The sequence below is a fragment of the Montipora foliosa genome, chromosome 4, assembly GCF_036669935.1.
Source record: "Montipora foliosa isolate CH-2021 chromosome 4, ASM3666993v2, whole genome shotgun sequence".
In the NCBI taxonomy this organism is placed as follows: Eukaryota; Metazoa; Cnidaria; class Anthozoa; order Scleractinia; family Acroporidae; genus Montipora; species Montipora foliosa.
In genome coordinates, this window is record NC_090872.1 from 9,154,027 (window position 1) to 9,168,238 (window position 14,212).

General features: G+C 41.5%; 2 protein-coding genes across 4 annotated transcripts in view; one reads left to right on the forward strand and one right to left on the reverse strand.

Moving 5' to 3' along the window:
* Positions 1-1,325: 1,325 nt before the first annotated feature.
* The window catches only part of LOC137998933 (leukocyte cell-derived chemotaxin 1-like), a 30,177-nt gene continuing 17,290 nt past the window's right edge, over positions 1,326-14,212 (forward strand). Inside the window, exons 1-4 of one of the 3 annotated variants that reach the window (XM_068844772.1) lie at positions 1,326-1,413; positions 8,825-8,912; positions 9,027-9,107; positions 9,302-9,451. In XM_068844772.1, coding sequence (XP_068700873.1) covers positions 8,910-8,912; positions 9,027-9,107; positions 9,302-9,451 — 234 coding nt within the window. In that variant the 5' untranslated portion in view covers positions 1,326-1,413; positions 8,825-8,909. Of the gene's footprint in view, positions 1,414-4,178; positions 4,227-8,810; positions 8,913-9,026; positions 9,108-9,301; positions 9,452-14,212 lie in introns of those variants that run through there. The other 2 variants (XM_068844774.1, XM_068844773.1) reach the window with 2 other exon arrangements.
* Positions 4,723-5,628, reverse strand: LOC138000992 (craniofacial development protein 2-like). The gene has a single exon (XM_068847662.1). The coding sequence runs from the start codon at positions 5,626-5,628 to the stop codon at positions 4,723-4,725; it is 906 nt and encodes a 301-aa protein (XP_068703763.1).

Below are 14,212 nucleotides of genomic sequence, written 5' to 3' on the forward strand. Positions count from 1 at the left end.
TTTCAGTCTCCTTCTGCCGCGAGGCAGCTGTTTTAATGCTCCTATTCCATATAATGCAGCAGTTTCTGTTTCGATAGATTTAGAAAACACTGGAAATTCATATCTGATATGCCCCAGCTGTTACATGTAAACGAACCTTTTCTTCTGTCAAACTACCATCTAGATTTGTAGAACTACATGTATTAAAGTCATTGGATCTAAGCAAACTTGTCAAGCTCCAATATGACTTCGACCAATACAAAAGCTTCTTCATACACTAGTTACTGGGTTGCCATAGGCAATCCATTTAGAAAGTGCGTTTGTTAGTTTTTTTTTCCGTGTCATGAAAAATCTTGCCTGTCACTCCCCTGCTAAGTGGTGTCTTTGTGCATAGAGTCTTCTATTTTATTCTCGATCGACCATCCTGAAAACTTCCTTCTGGCAGGGCTTAACTTCAGTGGACTTTTGTATTCATTGTGTATTACAAAGCTGTCAGACGCTTAGAGTGCACGCTTAAACTTGTGGTGAAAAGAAGTTGTGAGGAAACTTGGAAATGATCACATGTCAGCCTAGAAGCCATTGCTTCTCGATTCCCTTTTATTTTCTTCAATCTTTCTGGGTTTAGTACTTTGCTAGTAACGACATATCTTCTCAGGGGGCTATTTACTAAGACTTTTATCGCGCACCGGTGGCTCGGTTGAGTACAGGGCTATCACGCGGGAGGTCGTGAGTTCAACACCGGCCGAACCAACACTCACGGTCTTTAAATAACTGAGGAGAAAGTGCTGCCTTTGTAACTACATCTGCACATGGTTAGACTTTCAAGTCTTCTCGGATAAGGACGATAAGCCGGAGCCGTCTCGTCGAAGAATGTCACCTCTTTGCTGACGACACCACTGCTTTCGTGATTGGCAATACTGTCGATTCATTTGTTTGGCTAAATGGTCTTCTCTCTGATATTTGCTCGTGATGCTAATATCACCGGCTCGGGATACCCACGAAGAAATGTGAACCAATGATTATTTCTAGAAAGAAATTTATGGTTCTCCTTTTCGACAAGTGCGCCGCGGAAACCTCGTCGTAAATGTGGTGAAATTGCTAGGTTTGTCTATAGATAACAATCTCTGTTGTGAATGGCATTGAAAAACTGTCCAAACATTCTTTCTCAGCTCTTAGTATGTTAAAAAAGATTAAATATTTGCTAATTGAGCAGTTGGAAATAAAATGTTTAATTTGAAATGATAGGTAAATGTTGTCGAGCCGTTGCCACATCACGTACACCTGTATCGGAGTGGAAATTTCCCTCAATTCGTTGCGGTCATAAGTACATATATAAAGATGCCATAAAATGGTTAGTTTCTCAGTCACCTTCCAGACGGTCGATCACTGTTTTGAGCACTGATCCCCGCTTTGTATACAGGCACTGATACCAAGGTGAGAGAAATGTGCTTATTGCTTTGCTTGAAATAATCTTCGGTTCCAAAGTGAAAACAAACTATTGTTATTTCACTTGATCTAATTGCACAACATCGGGCCGCTAATTTCTGTGACAATTGGTGAGGCACGGATCGAGTGGGTAAAACATACTCGTCTTCTGGGCATAACTTTCGACAACAGGGTTTCCTGGGTTCACCATCTCATAAATTTAAAAAGGAACTTTGTTAATAAGCTGAATCTCTTGAAAAAGAGTTCGTTTTTGAGCCGAAACGCCCTATTGGACTTGTACTTTAAAATAATATTGCCATCCGTTTTATATGGGCTGGTCGTTTGGGGCGGCTGTCCAAATACAGATCTTCTACAATCTTTGGAATTACTTCACCGAAGAGCAGCCAGAATAATATACAACTTACCTCACGATACACCTACTGAAGAAGTATACCGTCACTCGAATTGGAACACTTTAATCTTTTATTACAAATTTCGATTAATTAAATTATTTAATAGCGTGTTTACAGGTGAAGCACCTGCGGCTCTTTCGTACTTGACTAATAAACCTTGCACTGCATACAACTTTAGGAGGAGTAATAACATAATCGTCCCCTGTTTTAATTCAAAGTTTCTTAAAAACTCTATAAGCTATAGAGGCGCTATCCTTTGGAACGCTGTCTCGACTCATTTCACGGGCCAGAGTACTGATTTTTATCGTAAAGTGAGGAAAGATTTATATTTTAAGGAACTTGATTTTAGCGCACAGTCGGTCCAGACGCTGCCTAGGCACTATCAAGATTTTAAATGCTTTTAAACATTTTATATTTTATGTCTTAATTGCTGTAGTCTATTTATTTACATGTTAACATGTGAACTTTTGAATATCTCTTAGCCTTGAAATGAATTAATATTCTCTTTTTTTCTTTTACTATAGTAGTTGTGATGTGTAAGTAAAGTTATCCCTGTTTTAATATAGCTTCATATTGTAATTATTTTCACACGACCCCACAAGCTTTGAGCTTTAAACCCTATCGTCTTTAAATAAAGGATATGATGATGATTTTTTCTTCAAGATATAAAAGCATATATTTGATAAAGCTTGAGATTTGTAACTAAAGGATACTGCTAAAATGATTGGAAAGAATTTTTTAAAAAGACACAACACTTTTTAGTTTGCAAGACATCTTTCGATATTCCTACGTCATCTTCATTTGCATTTACTAGTGCAGTTTGAGCTTGAATTTGTTCTGAACAACGTTTAAAGATTGCGTTATGAAAATGCTTCAGAATAACGAATAAAACTACGGTTACAAATTACAAAGAAAATAAGAAAAGTGTTACGAAATGGTGTTTTTGACTTTGAAATTGATACACAGCGACTCTCTAGAACCTTTTTTGACAGTGTGCTTTGCACCATTGCAAACAAAAGATATCGAGGCACGTGACAACTTCCTGCAAAAGGCCCATTTCTCGCCGGAAATAAACGCAACGAAATCGAAACTCTATTATGTGTCGCATGGCGTCCCACAAGGCTCCCTTCTGGGCCCACGTCCTCTTGCCATTGATGTAAATTATTTTGCTGGCAATGTTTGTAACGAAGAACTCCCACCTCTTTGCTGACGACACCACTGTTTTCGTGAATGGGGATAATGTCAATTTTTTTTCCAGATAAATGCTCCTCTCTTTGATATTTGCTCGTGATGTGAATATAACCGGCTCACCATACACACGAAGAAATGTGAAGCAATGATTATTTCTAGAAGAATTTATGGGCCCTTTTCGACAAGTGCTCGGCTGCGGAAACCTTGTCGTAAATATGTCTAAAGCCGGTAAAATCTCTCGGTTTGCTTATGGATAACAATCTCTGCGGTGAATGGCATTGAAAAGCTATCCAAATATTTCTCAGCTCTTAGTACGCCAAGAAACTAGATTATAGGTATTTGCTGATTGAACAGTTGGAAAATGTGTAATTTAAAATGATTGTGCGAAACATCATCTACTGTCTGTTCGTTTGGGGCAGCTGTTCGCTCTCTCTATTTGAAGAAATTACAAACTTGACAATAACGCTGCTTGGTTGATACACAAAATTCCAAAGAAGTATATGGATCACCAAGTTCTAGATCTAGTAAACTGGCATAATGAATGAGGTGCCAGTAATCGGATCCCTGTTTATAAGCAAAGGATGGGCGCAAAGTCATTAGATCTAAGCAAACTTGTCAAGCTCCGATATGACTTATTATTTTGTTGGCAATGTTTGTAAGGAAGAACTCCCACCTCTTTGCTGACGACACCACTGCTTTGGTGATTGGCAATACTGTCGATTTATTTGTTTAGCTAAATGGTCCTCTCTCCGATATTTGCTCGTGATGCTAATATCACCGGCTCGGGATACACACGAAGAAATGTGAACCAATGATTATTTCTAGAAAGAAATTTATGGACCCTTTTCGAGAAGTGCGCCGCGGAAACCTGGTGGTAAATTGCTAGGTTTGGCTATAGATAACAATCTCTGTTGTGAATGGCATTGAAAAGCTGTCCAAACATTCTTTCTAAGCTCTTAGTATATTAAGAAAGATTAAATATTTGCTAATTGAGCAGTTGGAAATAAAATGTTTAATTTGAAATGATTGGTAAATGTTGTGGAGCCGTTGCCACATCGCACGTACACCTGTATCGGAGTGGATTTTTCCGTCAATTCGTTGTGGTCATAAGTACATATAAAGATGCCATAAAATGGTCAGTTTCTCAGTCACCTTCCAGACGGTCGATCACTGTTTTGAGCACTGATCTCCGCTTTGTATACCGGCACTGATACCAAGGTGAGAGCAATGTGCTTATTGCTTTGCTTGAAATTATCTTCGGTTCCAAAGTGAAAACAAACTATTGTTATTTCAATAGGAAAAGCAGTAAGTTAACTCTGTTTAAAATATATTAAGTGCTACACGGCCAACGTTTGTATAAACGTAACCTTTCCTTGTACTTGTACATGTTTATTGCCGTGACTTTAACATCTTCAGTTCCCACGGCCTGCTCCCGTCTGACCTTGTAGCTGAGTCGGTAGAGCGGCGGAGATATAACTCGAAGGTCGTGGGTTCAATTCCCACCCTGGTCAGAGTTTTTCTCTGTCCTTGTGTGGGCCCATTTCCATCAGTAGCGCTCACATGGTTCATATGGGATAGAAAATCTAGCACTACAAATTACACACTATTCAGTTCACTCTGTTTAAAATATAGTGCTACACGGCCAACGATTGTATAAACGTGACCTTTCCTTGTATTGTTATTTCACTTGATCTAATAGCACGACTACGGGCCGCTAATTTCTGTGACAATTGGTGAGGCACGGATCGAGTGGGTAAATCACCGAGGTGAGACCATTTGGCATCTGGGTTGCTGCCAGTGGTTGTTGGTTGCGCAGTTTCTCCTGGAGGCTGTCAACGAAGTTCTGAGCCTTAACAGGGTCGGAAGTACCACAGGCATTGATGCAGGGGCGACCCGTGGTCTTTCCGTGGTGGATCTTTCTGGGCTTCAGCCTGACCTTGCTTGCAACGAGCGAGTGGTCCGTGTCAGAGTCAGCGCTGTAATAGCTTCTTGTGTGGAGGACACCGCTGAGGTCCGCTCTCCTATAGCAAGTGATGACGAGGTCTAGCTGGTACCAGTGGCGGGACTGAGGGTGTCTCCAAGACTTTTTGTGCAGCTCCTTACACTTAAAGTAGCTGTTGGTGATGCAGAGGCCGTGGTGACAGCAGAGTTCGAGCAACCTCTGTCCGTTCTTATTCATCCTGCCGAAGCGGAAGTGGCCGAGGCAGGTAGGCCATGCTTGCCAGTCGGTCCCAACGCGAGCATTGAAATCGCCTAGCAAATATATGCCCTCGGAACTTGGGATTCCGGATAGTGTTTCCTGCAAAGCCTCGTAGAATTGATCCTTGGCTTCTGGGATGGAGGTCAGAGTCGGGGCGTAGGCGGATATGATGTTCACAAACCTCGCCGACGTTTTCATGCGAAGGGCAAGAATTCTCAGTGACCCTCCGGAGGGGGTTTCTGTGGTGGCAATCAGTGACTTCCTCACGGCAAAACCTATGCCGTACTGCCTCGGCTCGTCCTGGGAAAGGCCTTGCCAGAAGAAGGTGTAGTCTCTTTCCATAAGTGACCCACTGTCGGCCAGCCAGGTTTCCTGGATACAGGCAACGTCGATGTTGAGTCGTGCCAGCTCCTTGTTCATGATGGGGGTCTTGCGGGAGTCGTCCATTAGCTGAAGGTCAGCAGAAAGACCAGGGCAGATGGTGCGAATGTTCCAGCTTGCGATTCGAAGAGCTGGAGTCTTCGTAGCTTTAGTAGGGTCCCCTAATCTCTACGCACCCAGTAGAGCAGGCAAGCAATAACAAGGCGGCACCTTACTGGCTGGGGGCTGCCCAGCTTGAGGCGGGCGGTAGCCACCCAATGAAGCTGCGAGGGCTTCTCCCACCGTCGGGCGAGACCCCTGGTGCTCCTTCTTACGCCAATCAGTCGGAGCTTAGAACCGGTAAACTGTCTTGTCCCGAGTGGTGCCGGAGTCTTGCGACACCGCTGGTGTGCCCTCTCCAGTTTGCGCTAAGGCCTGGGCGGGAAGATAAGGGGACGCTGGGCTGCCCATACGACAGCGTCCCCCTCCCGGTGTAACTGGCTGGGTCCAAGGGAAAGGAAGAACCAATACAACTTGGGGCTAGTTCCACTGCAGAAGCTGTCGAAGGAAGTGCTGAGCACCTGCCATTCGCCTTAGGGGCTCCACTCCGGATTTGTCCTCAAGGTTTACTTCTGAAGCCTTCCTGAGATCAGGTATAGCCGGAAGGCAGCGGAGGTTTGGAATTAGGGTTTACCTTCCCCTAGATGGCTGCCTTCACAGGCTCAGAGCCCCATCTACCCTGGGCAACTGGTTTTAAGGCGCCAGTGGCTTCGCCTTCGCCCCTTCTCCTGTCGGTGGTGCCAGTTCCGCCACGCGGAGGCCAGAAGTTGGACTTAGCTGACAGAGGCTCTTAGTGTCGCACGCCATTGGGAGCATTTCGAGAGGTTGTGAGAGCCCAGCCTCACAGCCCACTCCCCAGTTTTTAACAGCCTTACGGAACCAAAATATAACTTACCGCTATCGTAAGTATTATTTCATCTTGTTCACGTTGTGCGATACAGGCGAACTATCTTGCAACTTTACCGTATGGGTATGAACAGCTTTAAAGTAAAGATACAAAATGAATGGCTCACATTGTTGTCTGTTTACGTTGTCCTCAAAACCTAAAATTTGGTGATATCGCATTGTTTAGGGGCACCCAACGATAATCTTCGGTGAAATATGTGTTCAGAACAAAGTGCTCTAATAATTTCGGTTCTACGTTGCCAACAGCTATAGATTTCTTTACTAAAACATCAGCTAAAAGTTTTGCAACCAAGGAAAAGTAGTCCCGTATGTTTGGGGAAGTGATATTTTTTGGAATTTTTGACACTTAAAAAGGTCACCTATCAGTTTCGGATCAGCAAATGGTTCGGTTGAAGTTCTTGGAAGGTAATGTTCAGCTAGCAATTTCTGAAATGAAGATATCATTCCCTAAAATTTTCAGACCCTTTCATTTTCAGCTAAGATATCCGATTGGAACAGATCAAAATTTTTTAGGTTATAAAAACATCTCTCAGTTAGACAGTCTTTATACATTACAAGGAGCCTAGAAATGTGTCAAAGGCTTTTGGTTTAATTTGCTCGTTGGGTGTTCGTGATTCAGTTGTTTTTCTGTGTGCGGCAAAGAAATGCACCTGCAGTAGAGATTTTTCCCCCCTCTTTTATCCAATGATATTCTCGCTTTGTGACGTTGTCTACGCCGTAGTCGGCGTGTTTCAGGCTTGAACTCCTTGTTACCGAAAACTGATGGGCCGCATTCCATCGCGTATCATCGGGACTTCCTGGTTATGCAAGTCTGGTAGAACCAGACTTGGTTATGCTGTGAAAGCAAAAATCAGAGTCCACAGGACACTTATTCCGCTAAAGACTGGTTGAGGGCCAGTCATGCATGCTGCCACTGATAGAAACATCCATCCATACAAATATAGCCCTTCTTTTACTGTCAGATGAGAATAGAACTTTAAAACCACTTAATGGGAACACTGAAGAAATCAAATTGAAAACTAATATCATACGTCGACTCCTTGTGAAGTATTGCTCGCTAAGTTTCTTCCCAGGATGCAACACCTCAATTATCACAGCCCTTTTTACTGCAGGGCTGAGTACGTATGGAACTACGAGTGACACAGCACTATCAGAAGCACTAAGACCCATGAATTTCGTAGGAAACAGTTGGTACATTTAATTTAAAATCTGCTAAGTGCTCCGAAAGCGAACAATCAGATTCGCAGAAATAAGGACGATTTCCCCGAACGGTCAGTAAAAATAGCAGGAACGCAACCTTTTTTTTTCACCGATTGTTATTGAGGCATTCACCGCTACGTGATCAGTATACGCAGGATGAGCAAGCTTCCTTATTTTACGTGAGACCTCTTTGTAAGTCGGATAGATGCAACATGAGTGGAATATCTGCATGGGACAGTACAACTAAATTAATCATTTTCCGCAATCGCTTGCCTCACTGGACCGGGGACAGTAAAATATTTGATATTGTCGATAGAAATATATGAACTTGGAAAGGTTAATTTTGCCTAAACTTTTGAAAATGCTTTAATCAGGAAAAATCTATTTCGGATCTACTTTCAACACACTAATTTTACACATGCGATTTAAAACTAGTTTCGTCTAGCTTCATACTTAATGTAGTAACGCAAGAAGAATAAACTCCTGATATCTAAACAGTTCTCAGGTAGGTTATGTCGTAACGATAGCCCTCGGAATACGGAAACTCACTGATTCCACTCATTCTTGGATTTGAAGTATCCTTGCCATCCTTAACAACAGAAGGCATTGCATGGTCTCAGTGCAGAAACAAAGCCTTAACTAAAATAGCTGCGGATAACTTTTGGTTTCTAATAATTTCAAAACATTTTGCAGAAGACTAAAGAAAGGAGACCGAGGCAGTGACAGAGCCCCTTCCAGTTTTGCACAGACGTTTATTTGAGCCTCGAAAACGGCAAACAAAAGTTAAGCGTTGTCTTGAAATACTTGACGTCACCAAAGTACCGGCCAAAGGAAAAGTGTCGCCTGCATGTTGCTCAGCAACGCCTTTGCTTGTGGGTTTTGATAATAATGACAGGGAAGCTGAATATTGGCTAATTTGCATATTTTAAAAACTCGAATATCTCAGGAACGAAAAGAGATATTTGAAAAAAGTAAACAGCATTTTTTTCTCACGCAGACTACTTGTTTATGTTTCAAAAGGGCTTAGATAGGAAAGATGCGATTTTCGTCATAGTACCACTTTAACTTTATGCCAGTATCTACATTCCAGGTGGAAGAGGTGGAAATTTCCTCAAGACTCGTGCGAAGAAGGAAAAGTGATCCAGCCTACAATCTTACTCAAGTGACAAGCTAACATGGTAAATTCACCTCGGACATGTAGTCTTTTCCAAGATAAAAACTTTAAGGTTTTCCTTTACAAAGCATGAATTTAAATTACAAAAATAATTTCTTCTCGTCTTTTTCTTTACTAGGACTTCAAGGCATTTCTTTTTTGCTTCTCTCTCTTCGTTATCGCAGCATCGGGTGCTTCACTTGGAGAAGACCAAAAGAGGGTACGCACAATTCATTTTAGACTACAGACTTAAGAGGAACACCAGGGAAAAAAAGAACGAACAAACTCAGCCCGCAAATGCCACCGAGTCCGTGAGTCTAACCCTGCCGCATTGGTGGGAGACGAGTGCTCTCGCCTCATCCTCAACTCTACCTCCCTCCTATTAATTCTTAACCTCATTGGTTTCCCTTTCAGGATTCAGTATCGGAGTACGCCATTAAAGTAAACAATGGAAGGCAAGAAATCGACGAAAAGATTACAATCGATACCGAAGATGAAACAGAGACCTTCCACATTAAGGACAATGACACTGGCAACATCGATGTTTTGGTGGATTTCAAGCAGGTTAGTAGCGGAAGTCCGGAAATGGCAGAGGCATCCCCTTTCATTTTTGTTTCCTTTTTCATCTGATCTATTCGACTATTTCCCTTAATTCTATTATTTCTTCTTCCTGAGTAATTAGGGAACTTAAGCAACCTCAACTAAACGTCACCGTGACATTGTGCGATAGTAACTATTTTTTATGCCATCAATTGTCGTTATGCAATATTGGCGACCTAACGTGCGACCGCTTGGTAGGAACGCTGATTATACTGAATAGGAATGGTAAGAGAGGTCTTCGGCTACGGTAACGAAGTATTCACTTAAAAATACAACTTTGCGCTGTGTTAACTGAGTTCTCGCGATTTTTCTGTCGTGTTCGTTGAAAGAGACACAGTCTTTCAAGTCGAAAGACGGTAGGGAGAGAAAAAAAAATCAGCTGCGTTTTACTCACCGCTTGCGGTTTTATAATTCGTGCAAGAAACAAATAAACACAACCAGTGCAGTTCCTCCCATCTAAAGGTAGCTTTTTCTTCAAAATATTCAAATACACATTTTAGAGAGAAGATAGTAAACGTTTATCCACAAATGATGATGTTGTGGTCTCTGACATTTAAGCGACTTGCTAGAAATGAGCCGCGAAGAGATGGACTTTGATCCTTGTTGATAGTGAAACGGTTTAAACTTCAATTAGACTACACGTCGAATCTCTCATGAATTTATGCCCCGATCAACTTGAAACTTCAACATCCCCTCCACCCGGGAAAAGCCACGGCATTTGAACTTTTGAAGATTGGATCGTTCAAATTCCCGCCCCCTCGGGCCAAAATGGTGTTCAAATGCCCTACCCTATCGTTGGATTTGTCTGTCATACCCCCCTAAAGAACAATCGTCGTCGGCTCTTGCCGTCTTTAACAAAGACCTTTTGAAGACCTTTTTTGTAAGCCAATCGCTCACAAATGCTACATGTCTTCCTTTAAACTCTTCCATCACGTCCAAATACATGTTTTATAGCTATCAGCGACTTCGGCGCCCGAAAAAACACTTTTGAAACCTGACACTTCCGGTTCAATTTTCCCCACCCTGCGCAGGCAAAGGTCAAAGTCCCCACTCCCCGAGCACAGAAAATAGTCAAATGCCCGGGGTTTGCCCGGATTTGGGGGGGGGGGGAGTTGAAGTTTCGATTTGATTGGCGCATTACGTCTTAAAAAGTTTCTCTTCATTGTAGATACTGTATTGGTATTTTGACTGCTCTTCTTTGCTTTCTTGAGGAAACTGATTCACATTTGTGCGCTGAATCACATTTCTGCGCTGAGGGCTTAAGATATTTGATGCTACACTGGCCACAATATTGTCTGCACCTATCCAAACTTGAAAACATTGCATTAGGCTAATGTGTTCAAGTTTGGATTCAGCAAGACGCCTATAAGGGCGTATCCGTGGGATGCACAAACAGTTAACACAAATTGTCCAGTTACAGTGAACTACAACTACGGGTAAACTTTGGAAATGGCGAGAGATTACCAGGAAGGTAAATCTGTAATTTAACTAGAAGGTTATTTCTTATTATTAATGCTACTAAATTTGCAAAGGCAAACAACGAAGCTGACATGAAGTTCCCTTCAACTTCTTTTTTACAGCAAGTTTAATTTAGCGTGTACTCTGAACGTCGGACAGCTTTCCACGACAAAAGTTCACTGAAGTTAACCTTGTCCGGCGGAGTTAGTATCTGGATGGGAGACCATAAACACACGACTTGATGTAAGAAACATAGGAGAGAAAAATTCTATTTTAAAGCTCAAAAATGCGAACTAAGCAAGGTACAAAGTTTGTTAGACTGATTTATACAAAACAAATATTGATGCAAAAGTAAATAAATATTGTTATTAAATTCTCAACCTCAGATAATGCAATTCTCGTGCTCTGATTGGTTCACTCAATCTCGGTTATCTTACCTGACAATGCCCCTTTAAGTTGTACAGTATGGCCGAAGTATCATAGAACTCAAATGAGAAACTAAATTTGTTACTTTCAGTTTGTCGAGCTAGTGCAGAATGGCGAATGAATATTTATGCGTTACCGTAGCCATTGTCCTTTCTTAAAGTCCCTAATAGTTAGTCAACAAACTGCCCAAAGATAAGTGCAAAGGTTCCTAATATTTCAATCCACATTTACCGGTCGCCTACTTACTTGAAATCAAGTTAAAACGGAGATCACGCAGATTTCAGCACTGCAGTAGATCGAGCAGATTTTGCAAATTGACTATTTTTACGGCGATTTTCTTTTCATCAAATGTAACTACACAAAAATGTTAACCCTCTTCCGTTTCGGTTCTGGGAGGGGAAGGTAAAGATCTCTTGCCGGTGGAAGTGAATGAACCGCTCATGATCAAGGAAATTTGATACACGAAAACTAGGACCTAAATGCAGCATTCTCAATCGCTATACTTTACTCATACATAAATCCGCCGTAAAAATTAGACGTATGGCCAACTAGCCTAGCTACAATCGGCAATCTCAATGATCTGTGTTTTAACATTTCCGCCAAATTTGCCATCTAAGTTTTTACAACTTCAAACTACAGTTACGTCACCGTATCGATACCTGCAAATCCGTATTTGATATTGGTGGCATGTAATCAACGAAGCGTGTTCAGTTCTGTAGTTTCTTTCCCCCCCCCCCCCCCCCAAAAAGCTCAAATTTTCTAATTTCGTTTACCATTTAAAAGCCCGGAAAGTAGGATGCAATATTGCCGGCTTACAACTTTGGACTTTGGGCCTAACGTAAAAACAATCAAGTTCGCCAACCATAATAGAAAAATCTGGTGAAACGTTATTCAAACTGATATGTCAAACAAAATTTTAGTTTCTAAAAAACTGTGGTGCTGCGTCGGTGGGAGATTGGAACAAAATTGATTTTATCAAACGAGTTGATAAAGGTCGAATAACTACCGTGAAAGATTTGGAAAGCTGACGTTTCGAGCGTTAGCCCTTCGTCGGAGCGAATAGAGGAATAGGCCCTATTCACGATAGCCGCCATGTTGGTTTTCAAATTGTCATGCAAATTAGCCATGTGTTATGCTGGGGGGCAAACATTGGAAAAAAGGCAAATAGCGGAAAATCGGCTCGTCGAAATATTGAAATAACATTGCTAAAAGTACATTTTAGAATTTAAAATTAAGTATCTTCTGTAATAATTTTATATCTTTTGATTGCCTTCGACATTTTGACTTTCTACTTCGTTATCTGCTCATTTTTCACTAAAAAACATCGAAGTAACTTGTGTAATCATTCTATTTTACTACTTAGGTGATAAACATTCAATGAACGTGAAACAAATCATCTGTGTGGCTAAGATGTTCGTTATAACTTCTCGAACTTGTGTTGTGTTTGCCCCCTCAGAAGTGTGTAGCTAGTTTGCATGATAATAGCAAATCCAACATGGCGGCCATCGTGAATAACGTCTATTGTGGTTGTTGTAGGTTTATATGTGTGCGGAGGAGCTTTGCTATTGGTAGAAATAGGATGACGTGAATTTGTGAATAGATTAATGGAATGAGAGGCCTTCATTGATTCCGTGTGGATAGAGTGTGCTTAGTTGAAAAATAAATTTTTGTTCGAGATTTTTACGGCTTTCTGTGTTTCCGTGGTGTAAAAACAGGACAGCACCTCTCAAAAACCAAAACGAAAACACTCTAGTCACAATTCCAGGAAACCTACCACTTTCGGACGCCAAAAAATCTGTTCTTAGCAAAGGCCTTAATTTCCTTCCCATAGCCAAAAAACCGACGAATTCACAACCAAACAAGATGTCGAAAAATTTCTTCGCCGCGTTCAAATAAAAGCATTTTTCCATGACCAATCCGACACTACAGAAAAAGATGCCTTTGAAACATTAACCACGCGTAAATCGAGATGGACTCCACCTGAGGGTCAATTCGCATCAATAGACTTTTTTATCAAAAAATTCCGCCATGAAATTCGCAAACTAAACTTTAATCGCAAAACCAAATTTTCCAACCTTTCTAAAGAAGAATGGACTGCTCAACGAAATCTCAAAAACCGGAATGACCTCGTCATCAAAGCAGCCGACAAAGGCGGTGCGATAGTCGTTTGCCGCACCGACCTCTACCAACAAGAAGCAATTCGGCAACTTTCGGACACCACTTTTTACATCAAAATCAACAAAGATCTAAGTTCCGTCAATCAAAAAAATCGTCAAAGAAACCATTCATGAACTCAGGACCAAACAAGAACTACCAGTCACTGCCCAAAATCTCATCATCACCACTCCTAGAACGTCATGCATTTATTTCAAACCTAAAATTCACAAACCTAACAACCCAGGCCGTCCAATTGTTTCAGCATGCAGTTGCCCAACTGAACTTATCTCTAGCTATTTAGACAAAATCATGACGCCCATAGTCAAATCAATACCTTCATATATCAAAGACAGCAACCATGCACGTGAAATGTTCCGTACTTTCAATTTCTCTTGCGAAAAAAAAAAATCATTTTCACCATGGATATGGTGACTAAAATACTTTTTAAACCAACGTCCTGTCAAAAGTACAAGGAAGCGTTACGTTTTTGCAAACGTTGGCCGTGTAGCTCTTATGTATGAACAGACTTAACTGATTAGAGTGTAATGGCAAGTGCTGAGTTTCTACCCCATATGCACCACGTGAGCGTTAGCCCTACTAATGGAAATGGGCCCACACAAGGAAATAGAAAAACTCTGACCAGGGTGGGAATTGAACCCACGACCTTCGGGTTAGATCACCGCT